Source organism: Podarcis pityusensis, assembly GCF_964106645.2.
Source record: "Podarcis pityusensis genome assembly, chromosome: 6".
NCBI lineage: Eukaryota > Metazoa > Chordata > Lepidosauria > Squamata > Lacertidae > Podarcis > Podarcis pityusensis.
Genome location: NC_138030.1, coordinates 39,705,132 through 39,730,836, shown reverse-complemented (window position 1 = coordinate 39,730,836; position 25,705 = coordinate 39,705,132). Strand labels below are relative to the sequence as shown.

Sequence of the window (25,705 nt, the reverse complement as noted above, 5' to 3'; positions counted from 1 at the left end):
CATGCATTCTCATCTCACCTGTTTCAATAGCATATGATTCATGCTGGAGTTGATGCTGAACTTTTCATAAGGCATTTCAGATTCTTGGACACCACAGATTGGATTGTAAATAGAGGTCACCATTAGGGCTGGATCTTGGCTATACTAACCAGCCCTGGGAACAGGATCTAGCTTCTACAGTTTCTGCCTTGTCTATAATACATATTGTAGTCCTCTTCTGAAAAGCTGTCCTTTCCCCTTATGGTGCATTTCCTCCTTTTGTTTATATGAGAAGGCTGCATGTGGGTTATATCTTTTTGCAATGCTTTGAATGACATACAGCAGCCTCTCTTGCCTTTCAGTTAAATTCTGCTTTTATCCACCCTCCTCTTTTTGCCCTTATGTAATTTATTGTTTCCATAGGGAAATACACTCAATAAAAGAAAAATGGGCTGCATTAAATTAGAGCTCCCCTTTCATGTACTCTCAGGTGTCATTTCAAACAGTGTGAGCTACACCTCTTGCATTTGACACCAGTATCTCTGAAATCTGTGTTTTGCTTTAAGATCTTTTCAGACTGTGATGGGAGGAATCTGGTTACCGTCTTTGGTTCGTCCTCCTCCTTGACTGATTTACCTCCCTGTGTGCCTTAAAATGCCTATGAGGAAACGAAAATGTTGTAGCCAAGATGTGAGTCATGGAAACGCTAAATCATTTGAGCTCTCCAAGAATCATATTGCACCAGTCAAGACCACATCTACAGCTGAACTTCTAAGCAAACTTAGGTCATGATCCAGCCAAGATCTTAAAAAAAAAAAAAAAGGCTTGATGCTTGTTCCTAATTGTGACCTTTGCATTATTTCCTGCATCTTTCATGTGAAGCAAGAATGAAGTGTCATATAAGCAACATTTTTCATATATCTTTTAAAAACACTTTAGAATAGCAAGTGGCTTCAGTGAGGAAATGCTGATATGTGTCACGTTCCAGATTTAGAGTTGCATATTGCTCATTTGCCACATAGTTAGCAGCAAAATGGGTTTCTACTCTTTTTGAGGAGTCTGTTTTCTCAGGCATCATTCTTGTTCCTCTTATCCATCTCCTTGCTTTCCAAGCTATTATCTACCAATGTTTCAGTCATTTCCTACCAGCCATCCGACCAGGGAAAAGGTTTAAAGAAAAGTGTTATTACCTGGAATGCACTCTGGACTGAAATTCCGCAGCAATTTGTCTTGAGTACCACACATAAAGCCAACATCCCTACCAATGATAAAAGGCACCAAGCTCAGAATAAGATAATAGAGGCCTCTTGGTTTGCTGAGCTCTAGTTCTTAAGGTTTGAAAGAGAAGGCAATTGATGATCGGAAAGGAAGGAGGATATAGTTCCAGTCCACCCATGCAGCTTTATGAAAACATGTATAATCTAGCTAAAGTCTTCAACTCTAAATACAATAATTTTTTAGTTGGTTGGATGCCTGGCCTCATACAGTTAGCAACAGGCTGGTCCTCTGGCCACATAGTTTCCCACCCTGTCCATATTACCTTGCAGGGAAGGGTGATAGTGGGACTGGTCATGCCACTAGGAAGAGATTTTCCATGCCATATCATTCCTCTTACGACAGGAGCAGCATCTGCCACTGTCTGCTTTTGCTTAATATTTTTGAGACACCACAGAGAATTAGTCGAGCTGTTTTCTAGCTCCTTTAATTGCTTCCAACGTCTCTCTTTTGCAGGATATTGAAGCTACTATGAACTCTGCTCTGAACGAGCTGCGGGAGCTGGAAAGGCAAAGCAGCGTGAAGCACACGCCAGATGTTGTCCTGGACACCCTGGAGCCGTTGAAAACCTCCCCTGTTGTGGCCCCCACCTCGGAGCCTTCCAGTCCATTGCATACTCAGATCCTCAAAGACTCTGAACCAGCTTTCCAGCGGAGTGCCAGCACGGCAAGCGACATTCCCTGCGCCTTCAGGCCAGCAAAGTCCGTCAAAATGGCCGCCCCGGTCAAACCTCCAGCAACCAGGCCAAAGCCTGCAGTTTTCCCCAAAACAAACACCACAAGCCCTGTGGTTGCCTCAGCATCTCAACAGTCTACTGACAAGTCCTGTACTGTCTGAACTTGAAAGCCTACTGTGAATATAGCAATTTTTTTTTTGTTTCAGATGATGGGACCCTGTTAAGGAGATGTTAGAAATTTCTATTTAATTAGTATTGAACTTCTGCTGAAGATTAGTTTGGAAGTTACCATCGCCAGGGATTCTCCCGACAGGAAAGCCCCAACTAATTAAGTCTCATTTTGCACCTCCCATCACCTGTGATGCTAGGACATCACAGCTCTGTGTAGCCCGAGACATAGAAAGTCTTGTATCAGGTTGCTGTGAAATCAGTGAGGAAAAGACAGAACTAAGTGGTAAACAGTCAATGCCTTGTTTGAGTGTCTGGTCACTAAGGAAAACTGTCAGGGTCATCTTTTAGAGGTTAGCAGAAAAGACTTCTGTGCTTCAACCACTACAGGGATACAATACAATATTGTTCACCCATGGATGTTTTTGATCTCACTGGTTTAGATGGCTGGGTATGCCTGGGGCGTATTTTTGTGGACTATTACAGTGCATAATGGTGCCACACAAGGTCAGGTCAGTTTCCATTACAGCCTGCATCATTTTTTTTCAGGGGTACATGTTCTCAGACATACGTTTTCTGTCCTGTGTTTAAAAAAGAAATCATGAAAAGTGCACAAGCTTAGCCTTGGTTTAAATGAGGCATATTACATGCACATATGCATGTGTTCATTTAAAGTTAAACTGATATTGCAGGGGAAATAAAGAGCATTAGAGCTTGCATGGTTAAACATCCCCTACTTATATCTTTGCTTGGTGCTTCCAGATCTAAAAGCAGCGCGAATGCTTTTGAAATGAGATTTTCAGACAGCCTCTCTGCACTTTCATGGGCACCCAGGAGACAAAACTGAAAACGTAGGTTAAATTTTGAAAACCAGCTACTACTGATCAGTCTTTCTCTGTCTCTCTTCTGGCATTTCCAAGTGTGTACATCTTTAATCGTCTTTGCAAAATGAGATAGTTTCAGGCCAACCACTACAGTTCTGAACAATCATAGACTCAAGATCTGGTAATCCTAGTTAGCAGCTTGACCCTGCTTGTCTCTGCCTCTCTCTTCTCTGCCCCACATCCCACCCCCTCCTCAGCTTGTGGCTCAGACTCCTGTGAGCTTCTGATATGGCAGCATAGGGCAAATAAATTAAAAGCTGTTGTGGGACGTGGACATAGTCCAGTATTCAGCATATTTCTGTGCCAGGTCACCATGTCTATAAGTACAGACAGTAAAATGAATCATCTTTACATCTGGCATTTACAGTGATGGACTGCAATTGTTCTGAATTCCAACAGACTGTATGGACTCATGTTTGCATTGAATGGGAATATATTTTTCAAGAGGGTAACCATTTTAAAAAAGAAGAAATGCAGACTTCATAAGCAACTGGGAATTTCTCTGCTGCCTCTATCACCACCAACCAAAGGAACAATGAATTAATATGGATTCCATCACCCTTCTTTGATCCTCAGCTGAGGGTCAAAGATAAGGAACTGAAATGTGTTTTCTTTCATTCGCTAGGTCTGAACTGCAGTCTGTTTTCTTGTGGTTTTATGAATGAAATCGTTGGTATTTGATATTTTAATAGAAGCAAAATACTTAATCTTATGTAAACAAAATTGCAGTAGTCTTCAGATTAATCTAAGGTTGTTAGTCAGACATTTTCTTTTAAGCTCCCTACAAGTTAGGGGGAAATTGTGTTGTTTTTTTAAAATTATGTCTAGAAAGACTTGACAATCTCACAAATGGTGGTAGAAACAAAACCATGTAAAATGTTTTTTGCATTTTTTTAATGGAGGGGCAGTTCTGTTCCTTAACATTTTACTAGCTGTTGCCTTTTAAATACACAGACATCACCCACCCACCTCACTCCCTGGTATGTGTGTGCACATTACCTCTGCATCTTGGACCTTGGCCAGCTCGAGTGAAAGACCTGAGCGCTGCAACCTGATCATTCATTCTCAGGATGGGACAGACTTCTAATCCAGGAATCTTAATTCTTTATTATTGCTGCTTCTTCTGCTGCTTTTTTTTAAGAGAATAGTGTTTCACTCAGGCAAAACTACTGCTTTTTTTAGTTTTGTAAGTTCATGTTAGGGTTGCCAGCTTCTTGGCCAGAGCAGGGCTTCTGTGCCTATAGCAGCAACACGACAGTTTAGTTAGGTGCAACCTTTCCCTTTCCTGCAGCACACTTTAACTACTGTCATTGAAGGCACACGGGGCTCCCTTTAGCACAAGGCATTAGCAGGCCTAGTGTTATGTCGCTACCCAAGGTGGGGTGCAGGGATGGAGGCAGAATTTATTCATAGGAAAGCTATTGAGCACATGCTAGCAATGCCTTATTTTGTCTAGGTTTTATACCATGCCTTGTACCAGTGAAGGGCATGCCGGCCACCCAAGGCACATTGGAACAAAATGAGATTTCAAGTCTTCAAAGTGTTTTGGTATATGGGTGCAAACTGGCAAAAAAATAATGATTAATGGCTTGATATTTTTATGACCTTTCTGTATATAACTTGCTTTTTTTTTTCTTTTTTGGCTGAACTCAGCACTAGGGAGGACCTACTAAAAAGGAAGTAGAAATGTCAAAGGATGTACACCATATCATATGCTATCCAACCGGAATTTTAAAACATGCACCACGATCTATATTGAACATGTATATGTGAAAACAACTTTCCACAGGCAAGCTCCAAGGAATGTTCATTATTATTTTTTTATTTAAAAATTACTTAAATTGCTTAGTTTAAAATCTCTAAGTTAGGCAATTTGGATCAGTTTCTCTTGCATAGATTTTCATGCCCTTGCACTAATGGAAAGGGCGCTTCCCACATATCTCTGGTACATGAATTACTGTGGTTAGGGCAGCCTTTGCCAACCCGGTGTCCTCCAAATGCTTTGAACTACAACTCCCATCTGCCCCAGCCAGCCCATGGAGTTGCAGACCAAAACATCTGGAGGGTACCAGGTTGGCAAATTCTGATTTAGGGCATATCTACATTACAAACATGCCCATACACGACATACAGATACTCAGGTTCACTGGAAAGAGGGCATTACTTTTTAAAAAACAAAAAAACCCAACACCACCAAAACCTGATTTTAATGCTGTAGTCCCATTCAGTTTCCCGGGAATCTTCACTGAATACAGTGGGACTTATTGCCAAATGACCCTGCAGAGGATTGTTCTGTTCATCTGTGGTTTAGATATGCCCATAAAATGCAGCTTCACCTACCAGCGTGAGATACAAAGCCAAAAGTCGATGTAATTTAGGGTCTTATGCAAGACCAGCATTTAACAAATAGATGGAGGTAATACATAGACATTATAGAGGGGAATAAAAGCATTTTAGCTGACAATCTGGAGTTTCTGTACCTGTAACTTGGCAACTAAATTCTTATTTCTTCCAGCTGACCATAGAATAATGTGTTTCGCTTACTGTTAACCATCTCACTTTCTTTCAAATGGTGGTTATCTAAATGCCCCTTTCAACCTCTAGGCTCAGATACACATGCTAATACACTGAAATATCACACCTTCACACACACACACACACACACACACCCAAATGCTAAAACATCGCGTTTCCCTTATATCTCTACTGACTGAATGGTGAAGCACTGGATATTAAATAACACTGTGATCATGAACAAATCTATCCTTTACATACTTATTGAGGGGGGCAGGAATCCCCCAAACCCTCATTCTCTTACTAGTATACAATTGTTTGAATAATATTCTGTTCAGGTAACTTCCTGCCCCACCCCCAATAGAAAGTAGAAATGCCAGATGTGAAACAAAGCAGGGGCTTTTGCTCTTCCTACAGCCATGGCCAATGGCATTTTGCTTTCTTTTGATGAGCCTCCACGAAGGTTGGGCCCCCTGGCTGGGCGAAAGTCAGAATTTCCCTGAAGCCGCCATTGCTGCCCACAAGGTTCAGTCCTCCAAAGATTTATGTCTCTGCATAACAGTGCATAACGTCCGTATCTGTAACTCTCTGTAACTTTTCACTTGAACAGAGCACTGTTATTTAAGACCAGCACAATTGCATCTCAACTGTCTTTCTGACCCTGATTTTGGGCTGCAGGTGACATTAGTTGCCCATCTTCTCCAAATTGCTCCCCCTATTAATGATCTGAAACAGGGGGAGCATACCAGGGAGAAGAGAGACCCTCCACAGTTGAACCCCCCCAGTATCATTCTCCCTTCGGAGTTTGCTAAGGAGTCCAGGGTCTCTCATTTCCTCTAACATGTCTGCCTCCTATGCCTTCATCTGGTCTGCTTCTGGATTGTTTCAAGAGGAAAGGGAAAGAGTTTGTCTGATCATATCCTTCACTGGTTTGGACTTCGCTCCCAAGGTGCTGGTATCTCCCAATTCTGGTATCTGGCCCTGTTGCATGGAAAACACTAGAGCCTCATGAATGTAGCCCTTCTCTTTGATAACAAATTTTAGCTGTTTTCTGGGTCACAGTCCAAAGGGCTGAACACCTTTCAGGACTAATCTTTCCTTTCGCTGACTTTTCTAGGGTGTAATGTATATTGTGCTTTAAAATACAGCAAGCTTTCAGTAGGGTAGCTACAAAACTATAATGAAATACATACCTAAGACACAGGGAGAAAACTGAGAACCAAGTTGCTCTTTGCTTATAAGCCTGCAAAGTCATATATGAGACATGTTTACCTGGAAAGTCTCTGGCTTGAGTGTCTTTTAGGATGCAATTTCTCAAAAGAGCAACACGTACGTGTGTGTCATGCAAATGGTTTGGATGTAAATGTGGTGCTAAATTGTCTCAGACATGACTAGGAAAGATGGGTCCTAAAAATTTGTATTCCGGGGGAGATTTCTGCCTTGCTTATAGCTTTATGAATAGCTTCTAGAAATGTTTTCCCACCTCAGATAATTATGAATGAAGCTTGGACCGCACAGTGCTTTGGAAAAGTCAATCTTGCCTCTCTGCTGCATAGCGCACAACCAAATATGCACGTGCAGTAGCTGCTTTTCAAAGGTTTCAACAACTTTTCCTGTTCGAATGCTTAAATGCAAAAGAAGCAAAATGTAATAGAAATTTCCATCATAGTTGATCTGGCAAGCATGAGGGAGTCTATTTAAGGGTCTGGGTTAATGCTTCTTTAAAATAAAATAATAAACAATGTGTGAGCTTCCAATACAAATATTTCCATTTTTTTTTTTATTAAAAAAAATGCAATCTTAGAATCACCTTTGAACCAATATCTTTTAGGCTGTGTTTTCTTCTTTTCAAGTGAGATGGTCCATATGATGGAAATAAAGCTTCAAGTTATAGTGGCACTAGCAAGATTTCTCTCTCTCTGGAAGTTGAAGGCTATAATCTGCCTAAACAGAGCTTCCTGGATTGGGCTCTGTGGGTGCCAAATTGCTAGAGCAATATACTTAAAATATGAACAGGTGACGTAAAAGACAGTAATCCATGTAGCCAAAATGCTAACGCATATATATATTTGAAAAGGAATGGCAGTGATGTCTTTATTCTACTGTATGTAACACAGTTCAGTTGCACAGTCTAACAGTCTTCAATTTTTATGTTTTAAAATCTAATCCTGCAAAGTCAGGTTTGGGTCCATTCAGTGCATTATATGGGTTGTTGTTGTTTTTAAATTAACAACTGTTGTTTTAATGGGTTTGGAATGAAATGTTCTTGTTTTAAAAGCAATTTTCCATTTGTTTGTTTATCTTCTACACCAATCTATATATATGGTGTATATATTTTCCTTTCAAAGTAAAAAGAAAAAGAAAAAAAACCCAAGCAAACTGTAAAATTGTACTTTGTATATATACTACTATGTACAATATTGGAGGTACATCTCTTCTTTCTTTTTGGTACAGTATTGTACAGTATTAGAGGAGTAAATGTGTTGGAACTGTTAAATCCGTGCTGAGGGGAAACAAATATATCTGTTGTCATTAGCAATAGTTTTGGAAAAATAAATGTTTGGGTATGATGGAAGTGCTGGCCTACAGACAAACCTGTGTAATGTCTGTTCTGTGTGAAATATGTTTGTTTATTTACTATTACATTAACAACCCACCTTTCCTCCAAGGTGCTCAAGGTGGGATATGAGGTTTTCCAGTTTCCCATTTTATCTTCACCCCAATCCTGTGAGGCACATGAGAGCATAAGAGGGGCTGCTGGGTCAAACCAATGGCCCCTCCAGTCCAATGTTCTCATAGTGTCCAACCAGATGCCTATGGGAAGCCAGGAAGCAGCAGCTGAGCTCAACAACACTCTCCCCAGCAATGATTCCCAGCGACTGGCAATCAGAGCCTTCCTGCCTTCAACAGTAAAGGTAGAACATACCCATTGATCACTTTGCACTCCACGAATGTGTATAATTCTCTTTTTAAGCCATCCAAGTTGATGGCATTCACTACCCTTGTAGGAGGCAATTTCATAGTTTGTGCTGCAGATAGGATAGGCCAAGAGACAGTAACTGTCTGAGTGGGGATCTCAACCCAGGGATTAGCTCTGCTTTGCTGAAACAGAAGGGCTACTAATTGGAGCTACAAGCAAGACCTCTGGTCACGGCACTCATGGACCTAATTTTTGGATCTTACCTTTGCGCAATGTATTTACATCTTGACCATAGATCAAGAGGTAGTGGTTGATGTAGGTCTTTCCAGCAGGATGCCAATTTCTTTGGAGAGGCTTGTGCGATTGCTCCTACCCATTCCAGTCCTATGGGAGATGGGTCATTCATGGGTTCACCCAGCCATGCAGGAGCTGTCAATCATAAATTGACAACCACTTCTGTAAAGATGTAGGGGGAAAAGCAGCCCCCATGTTGTATGATGTAACTGTATGGAAGATAACTAACCAAAGAATTGTCCATATGCTTCTCTCCTCTGAGTTGGCAATGCAGTTTAAAAATATCTAAAGATACAAGCCATGGGCATCTTGCTTTCTTTTACCACTGCATCTTCAGTGAGGCCCCAACAACTGGCTATGAATCTGCTGCTATTATTTCCACTGAGTTCATTCTGATGATTCACATACAGATAAACTGCCAATACATTCATATGGGATGGGACTTGCAACCATGCTAAGCCAATGTCTTCTCTGCCTCGCACAGCTGCAATCTGCTTCCTGCTTCAGTCCTGCTTTAAGCATTCTGAGAACTGGAGGGTGAATCCCCATGTGGCATGGAAGGCAGCCATCCATAAGAGGAAAATGACTGGCATTGTTTTGTGGGGAAACTCAGCTAGGTGTTTGTTAACAGAAGCCTGCAGGAAGATACTGTCAGCATGATCCACATAAAGGAAAAACAGATGGGTTGGGGAGGCGGAATCAGCAAGATTCTGGAGCAGGGTGGCAGTGGGGAAATACAGGGAAATTGATCTGAAGACAACTGATGTGCTTCCGTGTTTGAAGCTCAGCAGGGCTAGACATGACCTGCAACTGAATGGGGAACCACCTAAAACAGCCCCGACAGGGTAAGAGAAAAATTAATCAAATAAATCAAATGCATTAACAAAATCCCACTCCTGAAGGCAATCCTTCAAGGATGGCTTAGCATATCAGGCTTCTTTGATCTCCTGTGTCAACAAATGGTTCATGTGGCTCCCTGACTGAGAGTTGCTTATCTCTGAGAAGCTCCTACAGTGGCTTGGATAATGCTTACATGATTCAACTACTTGGCAGAGCCTGTTGATGTAGGTCTTTCCAGCAGGGTGCCAATTTCTTTGGAGAGGCTTGTGCGATTGCTCCTACCCATTCCAGTCCTATGGGAGATGGGTCATTCATGGGTTCACCCAGCCATGCAGGAGCTGTCAATCATAAATTATTCCCAGGTGGGAGGACACAGAAAAAGCATCCCTGTGGGTTCTGAGAATCCAAGATGGAGCTGACTTTGCCAGAGGGTAAAAAGGAAAGCTGAATTTCACACTGAATATATTATTATTATTATTATTATTATTATTATTATTATCATCATTGCTTGTTAACCGCTTGCTTCAGAAAGGACTGCAACATATTTAAAAACATAAACATTTAAGCCCTAAACATTGTTGGTTGAAATCTGAGAACATTTAATGAAGATTTGAACATCCAGGGAGGAAGGATTTGATGACCTACCTTCCACCTACTCATATTAGCGCTCCTATTCTGGTCCCCCAACCGCAATGACCCCCACTACTCTGTCTCCATGCCCTCCTGTACTATCCTGTGTGTCACTGTTCTTTACTCCTAAGCAAGGAAAGCCCATTTCTTACAAGGAGAATGCGTCTTACATATTCATTGGAATTATAATGTCCAATAGCAAACATGGATGAGTCAGTGCAAAGTGCCCCTACTCCCAAGTGAGTTAGTATGTTTCTACATATGCAGGGGAAAGCTCCCTTGGTATTCAGAAGTATACTCATGAGTTAATTAAGAGAGAAAATATTTGAAATGCCAGAATGGCCTGAGGAAAATGCATGATCATTTAGACTGTTGATATTAAGGGTATAGAGATAGGAAATCTTAACTCACCTAATTGTTTGGAAATGGAATTTCCAGGTTCATATTGAATGTCAAAGACAGAAACAATCTGTCTTTCTTGCTATCTTTTGTTGTTGGGGGGGGGGAGTGCACTCACAGATTTTATTAAAATCTGGATTTTGCATGGTTTTCTGTCAGGAAACACTTAACTTCCACCTAAGAGACCAGAAGTTGTGTGAGTTTATCATTTATATCTATGGTTGGGGATCCATGCTGTATGGTTTAAAAAATTCCCTCCTTGCATTATACAGTGGTACCTCGGGTTAAGTACTTAATGCATTCTGGAGGTCCGTTCTTAACCTGATACTGTTCTTAACCTGAAGCACCACTTTAGCTAATGGGGCCTCCTGCTGCCGCCGGAGCACGATTTCTGTTCTCATCCTGAAGCAAAGTTCTTAACCCGAGGTACTATTTCTGGGTTAGCGGAGTCTGTAACCTGAAGCATATGTAACCCGAGGTACCACTGTACAGGGAAATTTGGGGAGGAAGAAAAATAAATAAGGCACTGTTTTCCTTTCTCACTCTTGAGAACCAGCATCCTTCCTGCTTTATAGTTCTAAAATGCTCAAGTTTGGGGTCAGCAGCCAGTCCCCAGTCTAAAGCGCTATAGTACTGTAAAGCACAGCCAAGAAAGCAGTATCCCTTTCTCCCTTTTTCCTCTCCTAAAACTTCCCCCACTCTAAGAAGCAAAGACATCGAGGCTGACTACAGCCCTGAACAGGAGCATTCCTTGTTGACTAGGATTTACTTGTCTCAAAAATGCTCTGAATATTTGAAATGATTCCTTTCACTATTGAATAGGACAAAGCTGACGTGGAAGGGAATTCTGGGTTCTGCTGAAATAAGGAAGATATTTTGCTCCTGTGTGTCCTTTAATAATAAAAAAAAAAGGATCAGGATTTTGCTTTACAACTCTCTCGCCCCCCTCACCCCCAGTGTGTCTTAGCTGTTGAACTGTGATAAGCCCTGAAGAGCTGTCAAATATTTTATGGCTGGGGAATTTTCAAAACACAGACTGTAACATGAGTTAAAAGCACATTTTTCTCTGCTGTAAAATAGAGGAAGACCAGAGGGCTTGAGAAGTACTTGGAAAGAAAAGTAACTTTAGGAGGAAGAGAAGGATTCTTTTATTATTATTTAGAGTTAATCAAATATTTAATAATACATACTTCTAAAAAGACAGAGGTGAGCAAAGAGTTACATGCTTTTTGCATTGTAAGATTGTGATAGGTCTAAACTAGCTTTCCCCAACCTGATGCCATCCAGATGTTTAGACTGATCTCAACAATAATTGATAAGAGACAGAACAATTTTTGACATCACTTCCTGTTTGTGGTGAAACGGCACGTTTACAGTTTGTGCAATGTCAAAATTTATTACTTATTACATTATTATTATTATTGCTATATTACTGATAGAGCTTCAATTTGATATTATAATTTAAAATGTAAAATGTTTCTGTGGCTACATTTCAAAACTATTTAACCACATCTATCCCTCCAGGTGTGAGTCTATACTTGTCTAGATGAATCACCTCTGGGGTTGCTTCCAGGACAAAAGGGTTTTGAGTGTTGTCTTCTTATTTTATTTTATTTTTACTTGCTCGTGTTTTAGTTTGGGACTTTCTAGTGGGATGTGATATACCAGTTTAATAAACATAAATCGAATGTCTGTGAAGGGCTTTGTGTTAATCTGCCTTCTGATGGGTTACCTGTGAGCCATAAGAAACGGGTTCTAAATTGTTTTTAATATTGTGTTTCAGTGCTGTAACCTGCCCTGGGACCTTAGGGTGAAGGATGGGGAATAAATATGATTAATACAATAAAAGAAAACCTCATATGTCACCTTTTAACTGGTAGTGGGAACTAGTCATTTCCTCTATGGTGGCACAGACCCCTTGCATAACCTCCAACACGACTCGGGAGAAAACAGGGACGCCATATTCCAGCGCCACATTCCTGCATGAGTCACATGACCTGTGTGAGATTGCAGCTCCAGAAATTTGGACACAGTGCCCCAAGATGAGTGCCACACAAGATGGCACCCAAAAAGCACCTTTTCAGGGCAAGATCATGGCACCCAAAATGGCTGCTGAGCTCTCATGGGAAAAATCAGGATGTCCTGGTTTTTCTGGGACAGTTCTGGGACACACACACACTTTTCCAATTTCATTCTACAACACAAAACCAGCCACAAGGAAGGCTACCATCTGGACAGGCCCTTCTTATCAATGTTTAGGTATCTGGGCACTCCAGAGACTTGCACATGTGCACCATCTTAACAAAATGTGGACGCAGAGCTTTCTTCCCATTCCTTGGTCCTCGGGGAGCCTTTGCTTCTTCCTCCCATTGGCCTTAACCTTTGATTTGCCAAGGAATGTCAGTTACTAATGAACACTGAAGCTTCTAATGCTTTCCATGCTTCCTCCTCAGCCCTCATCCATTTTAGATTAAACACACCTGTCTAGTTGCTAACAGGATGTGGCTGAGCATGACCACCTCCTGCAATGCCCTGATTACAAAAGGTTTCATCTTCAGGCTGTTGCCAAGGGAGCTTGGGGTGGAGGGGAGTGAGGATTCCTCCAACCCCCCCCCCCCCAGCTGGAGGGAGCTAAGCAAAGGGAACGATTCCTAATTTAGCTGGGGATTTATGTCCTTTTTATTTTTTGTCCCCTTTTGCTTTTCAACTGGGGGAAACCGCATCATATTTTTGTAATTACGGCTCCAAAAGTCCCTTTTGGTTTCTGTTCCAGGGAGTTAATTATTTACAGCAAGTTTTGGTGTGGGGAGGAGGGAAAGGCTTTTGATGTTCAATCAAGCTGTTTTCTGCAGGGTTGAAACGCAGCTGGTTGCAACAAGTTCTTTGCTCTGTCCCTGCTTTCACAGGAAGTCACAGTACCGGGGTTCATGCTGCCAGTGCTGAGAGGAGGATGAATGATTCCCTCTCCCAGAGCAACTCAAAGGGTTTTCTCAACTCACATGTGCTATCAGCCCAATGTATTCAGGTGTCCCTAGGTGTGATTTATTAAACAGGACAGCCGGACTAGACTGCTGGTTGGTCAAGGCATTATTTCTGTAGCAAATTTGTGTTTCCCATGAGAGCAGCTCAATCACAATTTTAATGCATCACTCTTAATGTGATAACATATTTAACGTTATTAGAACAGTGAGGCCATACACGGTAAGAATGGGACCTCTTAAGTCAGTAGTGGGAAACCTGTGGCTCTCTAGATCATGGGTAGGCAAACTAAGGCCCAGGGGCCAAATCTGGCCCAATCGCCTTCTAAATCCGGCCCATGGACAGTCTGGGAATCGGCGTGTTTTTACATGAGTAGAATGTGTGCTTTTATTTAAAATGCATCTCTGAGTTATTTGTGAAGCAAAGGAATTTGTTCATTATTTTTTCCAAAATATAGTCCAGCCCCCACAAGGTCTGAGGGACAGTGGACCAGCCCCCTGCTGAAAAAGATTGCTGACCCCTGCTCTAGATCATCCTTGACCACTGGCCATGCTGCCTGGAGCCACAGGTTCCTCATCCCTTGCCCAAACTTCAGAGGCAGTATATATACCGATGGCCTCTGGCTGACCGAAAAATGTTCCATTCTCCATCATAACTGTTTCTATTGTTATGAGAATTATAAGGTCTAAGGTATAAAATAAATGTACCAAGCAAACACATGTTGTTGTTGTTTAGTCGTTTAGTCGTGTCCAACTCTTCGTGACCCCATGAACCAGAGCACGCCAGGCACTCCTGTCTTCCACTGCCTCTCGCAGTGCTTCATGTTTGTAGCTTCAAGAACACTGTCCAACCATCTCATCCTCTGTCGTCCCCTTCTCCTTGTGCTCTCCATCTTTCCCAACATCAGGGTCTTTTCCAGGGAGTCTTCTCTTCTCATGAGGTGGCCAAAGTATTGGAGCCTCAGCTTCACAATCTTTTCTTCCAGTGAGCACTGAGGGCTAATTTCCTTAGGAATGGATGCGTTTGATCTTTTTGCAGTCCATGGGACTCTCAAGAGTTTCCTCCAGCACCATAATTCAAAAGCATCAATTCTTCGGTGATCAGCCTTCTTTATGGTCCAGCTCTCACTTCCATACATCACTACAGGGAAAACCATGGCTTTAACTATATGGACCTTTGTTGGCAAGGTCCAACAAAGCAAACACATACATAAATATATAAACTACATGTCTGAAACAGTACAGAAAAAAAAGTCCTGAAACCATTTTGTCTCTCCCAAATTGACCTCAAATGTTTCTCTGCAAGGAAGGAGGAAATGGGAAAAACCTCCCCATTGTCTCTGTGCTCACAAATCCTGCCTTAAAGGCACGTTTAATATATGAATAGGATGAGCCTGTGACCTGGACTCAGGAATTAAGTATTTATCATCACAAAAGAATGACCAGGCTCACTAGGTAAACCCATTAACAGCCAGGTAAACCCATCAACAGGTTTCCTGCCAGATAGGATTCTGTTGTAGACCGCCCCTTCTGTGATGTATGTATGATGTATTGGGATCACTGTCATTCCTGTTTGCCTGTTTTCTCCTGCTTGTAATGCTCAGGTTCTGCCTCCTATACTATATTTGCAGGGATGGTGTGGAAGCAATCAAGATATTGCGGGAGAAAGCGGTACAGAGCAGATTAGGAGGATTGGCTGTGCTCAATAATCAATTCTCAAAAGAGAAGTTTGAGCTTTGACACTGGAAGCCTCGTCCATAATCATAACTATGTGGAAGTTTGCTGTGGCCACCCAATGTTAGGGAAAAGACTCTTGCACAAGTGGCATCATTTCTTGATTGATTAGCACACTCCAGAAGTCATTCTCTGTCTTATATCAAGTCAGATTATTGGCCCATCTAGCTCAGTAGTGGGACGTGGGTGGCGCTGTGGGTTAAACCACAGAGCCTAGGACTTGCCGATCAGAAGCTCGGTGGTTCGAATCCCCGCGACGGGGTGAGCTCCTGTTGCTCAGTCCCTGCTCCTGCCAACCTAGCAGTTCGAAAGCACATCAAAGTGCAAGTAGATAAATAGGTACCACTCCAGCGGGAAGGTAAATGGCGTTTCCGTGCGCTGCTCTGGTTCACCAGAAGCGGCTTAGTCATGCTGGCCACATGACCCAGAAGCTGTATGCCGGCTCCCTTGGCCAATAAAGTGAGATGAGCGCCGCAACCCCAGAGTCGGTCACGACTGGACCTAATGGTCAGGGGTCCCTTTACCTTTACCTTTTAGCTCTGTATTGTCCAGATTGACTGGCAGCAGCTGTGCAGGGTTTCTGGTGGAAATCTTCCCAATCCCTCCTGTAGGGTCATCTAGTCCAACACCCTGCAATGCAGGAATCCTGCCCACAACTGTCCCAGGATGGGCTCAAACCACCAGCATTCTGGTTAACAGCCAGACACACTGACCCATTGTGCCACCTCCAGGTGGTTTTTGATATGGGGTGGTTGAACCAGGGACCTTTTGCATGCTGACCAAATACTCTACTGCTGAGCTCTGACCCTGGCCCTTCACTGAAAATGGATGTTGATGCTGAGCCTTGAATGGGCACATGAGAATAACATATCATTTAAAATTTAATAATATTTTTTGAAGCAATGGCAGGGCTCAGTCTGAGCCCAAAATAGTGCATATTTCCTACTTGATTGTAAAATGTCTGAATAAAATTTTGGCGCATGCTCCTGAAGTGTTCAACTTTCTACCTGTTCATAAGGTTAACATTGGCTATACCAAAGCTTTGGCATACTTCTGGTATATCATATATTGTATCTCTTGGTGCAATGCTAAAGAAGGAAGGAGATCTATCTTATTTTGCCATCTTTTTACCGTGTAAGAGTAGCTGATCCACATTGCTGATTGGTGGTATTGTTCCTAGTCATGATTTTACCCAAATATCTCATTGTATGTGAAGGGCCCCACCCAGATGCCTCTTTATTTATCCCTGTCACTTTCTCAGGCTTTTGTGAGCTAGGGCTATCCCTGCTGCAGCCTTGATTTTTGAAGGTAAGCTGCCACCTTGTGGTGTGTTCTAAAACAAAATTATTTATTATCTCTAAAACAAATCATGTGTGTATTTATTCCCCCCTATTGCTACCTTAACTGTCTGTCAATCAAATCACTGTATCTACTGTATGTTTTGCAAATGGGTTTGTTTGTCCGTCTGTCACTTCTCTATAGGTTCAGCCGCCTCTCGAGACATATTCGCCAAACTTGGCAGAAGGGTTCCCGAAGTGGGGGCAGAAGTCTCTGTTGATGTTTGGACACCATGCACCATTTTGAATAAAGATGGCAGACCCAAACATGACTTTGTTGTGACTTCACTCAATTTTGTGTGTGATGGATTCAAACTCACAAATTACACAATCCATTTAAGAATCACAATATTTCATTGTTTCTACAAATTCCCAGGCAGCACTGGAGGACACCCCCTGCTAGTATTCTGATAACATGTCTGATCTCAGATCTTCTAGTTAAGCGCTGCAATTAAAAGGAAGGGAGCTCATAGGAACATGAAATTCAGAAATAAATGCTATTGATTGGAAAACAGAAAGAGGCTTGAGGCAAAGTAACCTTGGCTTTAATAGTGACCTCTGCCAGAGCTTGCAAAGGTCTGGAGACATCCCTGCAAGAACCTGATTCAAGGATTGTTTGCTTGTTTGGTTCAGCAAAGCCAGTGCTTAATTCCCTAAGCAAAACCAGGTCATCAGCTGCAAGTCAGTTCCTCATATTATGCGTTGCCCTAGTAAATTGAGTACTGAAGGAAATTGTTTTCTAGTAAATATAGTATTGAACATCCCAAGGCAAATGAAGCAAATACCAAGGCATTAAAGCAGCCAAACAGGAGAGTTCCAGACATTCCCCAGATACCACCCAGACATTGTTGCTGCTAACCACATGTTTGACATCCAGCAATCTGAAAATTCAGCTAAGGATGCAGAACGTTGCTCTTCCACATATTTTTCTTTTGTTATTTAACAAAATTTATATACCTCTTGAATGTAATAAAATCTCTAAGTTGATTACAAGAAATATTAAAATTTCTCAATAAAAACAGCAAAAAATTTAAAAGGTAATTAAATTTAAAGTAATTTAAAAGGTAGTTAACAGTTGACTAAAAAGAGATTAAAACACATCAACAGCTATGTGTCTGGATAAACTTGGTTAAAGAAAAATGGTAGTGAAAAAGCACAACAAAGGTGCTTGCCTGATGTCAGTAGGCAGGGAGTTCCAAAGTGTAGGTGGTGCCATATTTAAACATTGATTTCTTACAGCAGTAAGCCAAGTATTATGTGACACCAATAAGAATCCCAGCTACGCAGATTGAAATGGTTGAGTGGGCACATATGGATTAAGAATGACATTTCCCCATTCCTACAGCCAGCAAATCTTAAATCTACTGTATCTTTTGGAAAGTTATTTGTTTGCTATGCATTTGGACATTTCCTAAGATATCATAACTAAATTTTGCATGTTGGCTTCTGAGATCAAGGAGCAGGTTTTTATCGGTGTTTGGAAACAACTGGTTGTCATTTTGAATCAATATTGGGGACTGAATCTGTCAAAACTGCACTGATTTTAACCACTGATTTCAAATCTGTGCTGGTTTTTTTTGTTTCTTAGACTTCCTGAGCAATGCCAACCAGGTACAAGGCTGCTTGTTACCTAAAAAGCAGGGTGGGGTGAGGGTTCTGCTTCTTATATCAAAATGAGCACATGGGGAGGGAAGGTGAAAGATATCACATTCACATTCCACTACTCAATTTGGTTGCTTAATGTGATTTCCCATCAGCCCAGCTCCAATACTAGAAGTGAGCTGGGTTGGTTTGAAATTGCTTAAAGCTGTGGATAGCAGCAAGGTGAGCGGGGGGGGGGGGGGGCTTTTGCTCCTATCCACCATGCACTCATTGTGATGGCCTGGGATTCCGATTCTGAGAGTGAACCGGAGGAATCCCAGCCGGCACAGGAGTCCCCGCCTCCAGGGCCGGCTGAACTGGGGCAAGGCCTAGATTCTGAGGAGCCTGCACCTGTGCCAGATCCTCAGGAGCAGGCACCAGGTGAAACCATTCTGGCCCCAGAGGTGCTTGAGGACTCAGTGTCTACAGGTGAGCCTTCCCCGGGGCCCAGTAACCCTTCGGCCTCTCCTGAACTGCAGAGGCTTAGGGCAGAGAGGCGAAGGGAACTGGTTTCTCCCAGGAGGAGTGCTCGCCTTAAGGCCAGGAGAGGCGGGGCTCCTGGGGGCCGGGACCGCCCCTGGCCTTAGAGAAGATAAAGGGCAGTCAGCCTGGTCCCAGGTTGCGGGAGCAACGTCGTCATTGAAGAGCTGTTTTGGCCAGCATCCAGTCCTGTTCCTCCAGTGTTCCTGTTCCCCGCCCGGCTACCTGCTTCTGATCTTCGAGTGTTCCTGTCCCCGCCCGGCTCCCTGTTTCGGACCTCACCTCGTACTTTGTGGACTATCTCCAGGCTAGTGACTTAGGACTGAACTTTGACTACGGTAACAGTAACCTTCCCCCCGGGACCAGCACAGTTTGCTCCCGCCACACCCGCACTCCCCCTTCGTTGGGGTGCGTTCGGGAACAGCCAGAGGCCATGGTTGACCAGGCAGCTGCGCTGGTGGCATTGGCCCAGGAGAACCAGGCCTTGACCCACACCGTTCAGCAGTTAAGCGATGTGGTTGCGGCGCTTCAGCAACGGTTGGAAACCTTTACAGATCATGGGGCCGACGCCCCAGCTCCAGGCAAGTACCCAGTGGCTTTGCCAGAGAAATTTGATGGGACCCTGGCCAGTTTTCCCATGTTCTTCGCCCAGGCCAAGTTGTATATTCAGGGGCGGTCCCAAACCATGCAAGAGGGGCCCTCACCAGTGGAGTTGCGACATCTCATGGTTCCAGTGCGTCTCTACCCTCCAGGTGGGCCCTGGATTCTTACCCACGCTCTGGTAGATTCGGGGGCAACCCGCTCCTATATGGACGCTGCCTTTGCCGCTCATCATCAGGTGCCACTTCAGAACAAGCCAGAACCGGTACAGGTGGAGGCAATCGACGGACGGCTCCTGCGTTCGGGTGCCGTCACTCGGGAGACCCAGCCCTTGGTCCTGTGTCTCCAGCAGCACCGGGAGGTGCGAACTTTGGACATTGCCTCCATGCCCCGGTTCCCCCTGGTGCTTGGAATGGACTGGTTGGAGGCTCACAATGTTCAGATTGACTGGGTTAATCGGACTGTGCACTTCCCAGACCCATGCCCCCATGCTCGGTCCGAGATGCTAGCGGCCGCACCCACTGAGGAGGCAGCACCCACGCTCCCAGCCGTGTACCGGGACTACCAAGACGTGTTCGAGGAACGGGGGGCAGACCAGCTGCCGCCGCATCGGTCTTTTGACTGCGGCATAGACCTCCAGCCCGGAGCGCCCCTGCCGGTGAGTCGCTTATACTCTCTAACAGAGCCAGAGCGCGAAGCTTTGCAGGACTTCCTGCGCAAGAACCTGGAGCGTGGGTTCATTAGGCCTTCTACCTCACCCACCGCTGCGCCAGTACTCTTCGTTAAGAAGAAATGTGGGGAGCTTCGCCTTTGCCATGATTACCGGGCCCTGAACAAAATTACCATCCCGGACCGGTACCCCTTGCCCCTTATTTCGGAGTTGCTGGAGCGGGTGCAAGGGGCGCAGATGTTCACCAAGCTTGACCTCCGGGGGGCCTACAATTTAATTAGGATCCGAGCCGGGGATGAGTGGAAGACAGCATTCGGGACCCGGTACGGGCAGTTCGAATACCTGGTTATGCCCTTCGGATTGTGCAACGCGCCCGCTGTGTTCCAACGGTACATCAACCACGTGTTCCAGGACTTGCTGGACAAGTACATGGTGGTGTACCTGGATGACATTTTGATTTTCTCCCGTGACCCGGCTCGCCACGAGGGTCATGTCCGGACCGTGCTGCAGCGCTTGCGGGAGCACCGCCTGTATGCGAAGCTCAGCAAGTGCGAGTTCCATCAGCAGACAGTGGATTTTCTGGGTCACTGACTCTCTCCAGATGGGGTGCAGATGGATCCTGGGAAGGTGGCAGCGGTTCGGGAATGGGCGGCACCTCAGAACCGCAAGGACCTACAGCGTTTCCTGGGGTTCGCCAACTATTACCGGACCTTCATTGCGGGTTACGCTCGTCGCACTACCCCATTGACCCGGCTACTGCGCCCCAAGACGCCGTTTTCCTGGGACAGCGAGGCAGAGGAGGCGTTTCAGGGGTTGAAGGCCTGTTTCCAGAGAGCGCCGATCTTGCAACATCCGGATCCTTCTCGACCCTTTGTGGTAGAGACTGACGCCTCCAGTACGGCTCTCGGTGCCGTCTTGTCTCAGCAGTACGGACCTGATGCGCCACTCTTACCCTGCGCCTTTTATTCCCGCCAGCTCCTGCCAGCGGAGCGTAACTATACTGTATGGGAGCGGGAACTACTGGCCATCAAGGTGGCTTTTGAGGTCTGGCGCCACCATCTTGAGGGGGCACGACACCCGGTGGAGGTGAGAACCGACCACCGGAACCTGGAGTACCTCCAGACCACCCGCAAGCTGAACCAAAGGCAGATCCGGTGGGCGTTGTTCTTTTCCCGGTTCCAGTTCCGGATCCGCTACATCCCTAGCTCCCAAAACCAGAAGGCGGATGCCCTGTCCCGGAAACCTGAAGACAACACAGACACGGTACAGCAGGCAGTACCCACCACGATCCTACCACCGGCTGCATTCCTGGCCACCCAGGAGGCTGAGCCACTGCAGGCTCGGGTGCGGGAACAGCAGCGGGTCGACGCTTGGGCCCAGGAACGACTCCACGAACTGGCCGAAGGGTCATGCCCTCAGTATCCGGGGCTGGTCCTGCATCAGGGCCTTCTGCTGCACCACGGGCGCCTGTACATCCCGCCAGGGCCGCTGCGGGCTGAGGTTCTCCGGATGACCCATGATGCTCCAGCAGCAGGGCACTTTGGGCGGTATCGGACCACCCATCTGGTAAGCCGTGAGTTTTGGTGGCCCCGTCTGAAGGCTGACGTGGCTCGCTACGTCGCTGGTTGTGATGTCTGCCGGCGGGCCAAGGGGCCTACCGGGTGACCCCCCGGCCTTCTTCAGCCGTTGCCGGTTCCACCACGTCCTTGGCACACGGTTTCTCTGGACTTTGTAGTGGAGCTACCCCCGTCTCGTGGCTGCACCTGCCTTCTAGTTTTCTCTGACCATTTCACGAAGATGGTGCACTGTGCCCCCTGCCCATCCGTACCCTCAGCTAAGGAAACCGCTCAGCTGTACCTTCAGCATGTCTTCCGCCTGCATGGCCTACCTGAGCGTGTGGTGTCCGACCGTGGCGTTCAGTTCACGTCCCGGTTTTGGCGTGCTTTGCACCAGGCCCTCGGAACAGAGGTCTGTCTCTCATCTGCCTACCACCCACAGACTGATGGCCAGACGGAACGGGCGAACGCGGTGCTGGAACAGTACCTCCGGTGCTACTGCAGCTACCAGCAGGATGACTGGGTCGACCACCTAGCATTGGCGGAGTTCGCTTACAACAACGCGGTGAATGCATCCACCCAGCAGACCCCGTTCCAGGCCAGTTACGGTTTTCATCCACGGTTGTTTCCGGATGTGCTGCCGGCATCTGCGGTCCCTGCGGTGACAGAGTGGCTTCAGGAGCTCCAGTCCCAGCAACAGCTGTTGATGGAGCAGCTGCGCCAGGCCAAGGAGGCGTACAAGGTCCAGGCCGACCGCCACCGCCAGGTGGGGCCGGAACTCCACGTCGGTGACCTGGTATGGCTCTCCACTCGCTACCTCCACCCTTCTCGACCTTCGCGGAAGCTGGACGCCCGTTTCACCGGCCCGTTCCCTATCGTGAACCAGGTCTCGCCTGTGGCATTCCGTCTCCAGTTGCCCGCAACCCTGAAGGTTCACCCGGTATTCCACAGGTCCCTTCTGAGTCCGGTGGCCCCACCCGACGAGTTCCACCCGGACCGTCCCCGACCGCAGCCAGTTTTGGTTCAGGGAGAGCCTGAGTACGAGGTGGAACGCATTCTGGACTCCCGATACCGCAGGGGAAAGCTGCAGTATCTCATTGACTGGAAGGGGTATGGGCCGGAGGACCGTTCCTGGGAACCAGCGGCCAACGTCCACGCGCCTGCCTGCCTCCGAGAGTTCCATGCGGCGTACCCCAGCAAGCCGGGTCCAGACCCTCGATTAAGGGGGGGGCCTGGGAGGGGGGATGGTGTGATGGCCTGGGATTCCGATTCTGAGAGTGAACCGGAGGAATCCCAGCCGGCACAGGAGTCCCCGCCTCCAGGGCCGGCTGAACTGGGGCAAGGCCTAGATTCTGAGGAGCCTGCACCTGTGCCAGATCCTCAGGAGCAGGCACCAGGTGAAACCATTCTGGCCCCAGAGGTGCTTGAGGACTCAGTGTCTACAGGTGAGCCTTCCCCGGGGCCCAGTAACCCTTCGGCCTCTCCTGAACTGCAGAGGCTTAGGGCAGAGAGGCGAAGGGAACTGGTTTCTCCCAGGAGGAGTGCTCGCCTTAAGGCCAGGAGAGGCGGGGCTCCTGGGGGCCGGGACCGCCCCTGGCCTTAGAGAAGATAAAGGGCAGTCAGCCTGGTCCCAGGTTGCGGGAGCAACGTCGTCATTGAAGAGCTGTTTTGGCCAGCATCCAGTCCTGTTCCTCCAGTGTTCCTGTTCCCCGCCCGGCTACCTGCTTCTGATCTTCGAGTGTTCCTGTCCCCGCCCGGCTCCCTGTTTCGGACCTCACCTCGTACTTTGTGGACTATCTCCAGGCTAGTGACTTAGGACTGAACTTTGACTACGGTAACAGTAACCTTCCCCCCGGGACCAGCACACTCATTTTCATAGGAAAAACAGACCTTCTCACCCCAGCAGTATAGGTAAATGAGCTTAAATATACATCTCTGGTATAGCCCTGAGGCTCAGTATCTGTAAAATGGGTGTTTTAAAATAATATTCCCTATGTGCTTGATTTCATGACCAGGTGTTAGAGTCACCTGTAGGTTGTGGCTGTTCACTTCCTTAAACTATTTTATCGGCATTTTGATTGTTTCCTGATTTCTGGTTGCAGTCTGAATCACAAAAGCCACCATGGTTAGAGTGTCGAAATAGCACCTGAGAGATCAGAGTTCAAATCCCCACTCAGCCATGAAGCTCATTGGGTGACCAGTCACCTTCCTTCAGGTTAGTTTACCTCATGAGGCTAAAATAGGGTGGGGGAGAACCATGTACAGGAAGATGGGATATAAATGTGGGTGGGTGGTAGTGGAATTAAATGTGTTATGATGTGTTACGATCTGGTATCATGTGTGGATAGTATTGCCAAGATAGCCAAAAGGGTGTAAGGATATATGTGACAGGGAACAGATGGGCAGGGCCAGCACAAGGTGTTTTTCTATCTGAGGCAAAGGACAAGGTGCCTCCCTCCCTCCATGCACTGCACAGATCAACCTCATTTCAACTTCTTCTTTGGCGATCACTCGGAGCTGAGTAAGATTGTCTTTCATGAATATGGTCTTAACAGTGTGTCCATAAGTGACTGTGGAGGCCAATTCTGGATGCACACGTCCTTCCACAGTGGGAACATTTGTTTCCGGGTGGGAGTGGATCATGGTGAGGGTTTGCCAAGCGTGCCTTCCTCTTAGCACGTTTCTCTCTTTTGTCCTGAGTTCGAGTATCTTCAAAGCCCACGACACCTTTGGTAAAGGCTGTTCTCCAATTGGAGCACTCTCAGGCCAGTGTTTCCCAGTTATTGATGTTTATACTACATTTTTTTTAGATTCGCCTTGAGAGAGTCTTTAAACCTCTTTTGTCAACCACCAGCTTTATGCTTTCCATTTTCAAGTTCGGAATAGAGTACTGTAGTTGCTTTGGAAGACGATAATCGAGCATCTGAACGACATGACCAGTCCAATGAAGTTGATGTTGAAGAATCACTTTGACACTTAGTTCGCCTGTCTTCCCAAGTGACGTGTACAGTGTTAGGACAACATCCTTCACCAATGCTAAGGGCAGCAAGCTTCTTAGAAGATAGATACACACACACACACACACACACACACACACACACACACACACACCTGCCTTCCATCCCTTCCCTGGTCCTCTTTGCCTGCAACCCCAATCAGCATCTGCCACCTGAGGTGCCAACCCCACTCTGCCTAATGGTAGGGCCAGCTCTGCAGGTGGGCAACGGGCGAACCTGGGGCAAATTTCAGAAGCCACTGGCCAGCAGGCAGCGGTGACCTCTAAGCAAGAGCAAACTTTTCCCCTCTGGCAGGTGTAAGAAGTGCCTGGGAAATTGAGGGAGGCCCTGCCCACTCCTGGCTTCAGCCCCGCCTCCAACTGAGTGGCCCCTGACAGGTGACCCCTGAGGCAAACTGGAGCTTGGCAGAGAAAAAAAAGGAGTGAAGAGAAAGGGCTCTGTTGGCTATTTTTACTTTTAATTTCCAGAATCAATAACGCTGCCACTTAATCATTGGGGAGTGGGCTTCCGCATGTTCAAGCAGAAAGGGGCAGGTGCTGCAAGTCTGCTTCAAAATTTAGGTTTGATGAGGCCCTAAGCAACTAAAGGTCATGGGGCCCTTTATATGTCCAGCTGTCCTTTGTCAACAACAAATTGTCGCTGTTTTTTGTGTTGAATATATGGTAGTTTATGGACCTAATAGGTATCTAAAGCCATTTGCACATAACAAAATATGTATTTTATCCAAGTAATTGTTGAAATGAAATACAATTAAGAAGAAGTATATTAATAGTGAAATAATTATTAAGCTCTAACTTAAAATGATTTTTTATTCATAACTTAATGCAAACACATTGGCATTTGGCAATAACAAAAGTTCCTTGAGAAACACAATTTACACAGACACATAATCTAGTCTCTAGAAACTTGCTAAAACATGAAATAATAATAGCAAACCAGTGATATTTTAGGGAGCAGGCTAGCAGGCGGGGGCCATTACTTATAGCACAGGAGCCTACACAACACAAAACACTGTTGCTGTATGTAGGTTTTATTTTATTTGTTTTTATCTTATATTTTGGAAATGTACATCCAGGTGTTTTTTTCTTTACATTTTTGGGGGCCCCCAAGAGA

General features: G+C 45.6%; 1 protein-coding gene across 7 annotated transcripts in view; it reads left to right on the top strand.

The window, feature by feature from the left end:
- SRGAP2 (SLIT-ROBO Rho GTPase activating protein 2) overlaps nt 1-8,090 on the top strand; it is a 198,845-nt gene extending 190,755 nt beyond the window's left edge. For 6 of the 7 annotated variants that reach the window (XM_081009025.1, XM_081009023.1, XM_081009024.1 and 3 more), the window contains one exon: nt 1,711-8,090. In XM_081009025.1, the coding sequence (XP_080865151.1) occupies nt 1,711-2,091 (381 nt within the window). In that variant the 3' untranslated portion in view covers nt 2,092-8,090. The remainder of the gene's footprint in view (nt 1-1,710) is intronic. The other variant, XM_081009026.1, reaches the window with a different exon arrangement.
- The last annotated feature ends 17,615 nt before the right edge of the window (nt 8,091-25,705 follow it).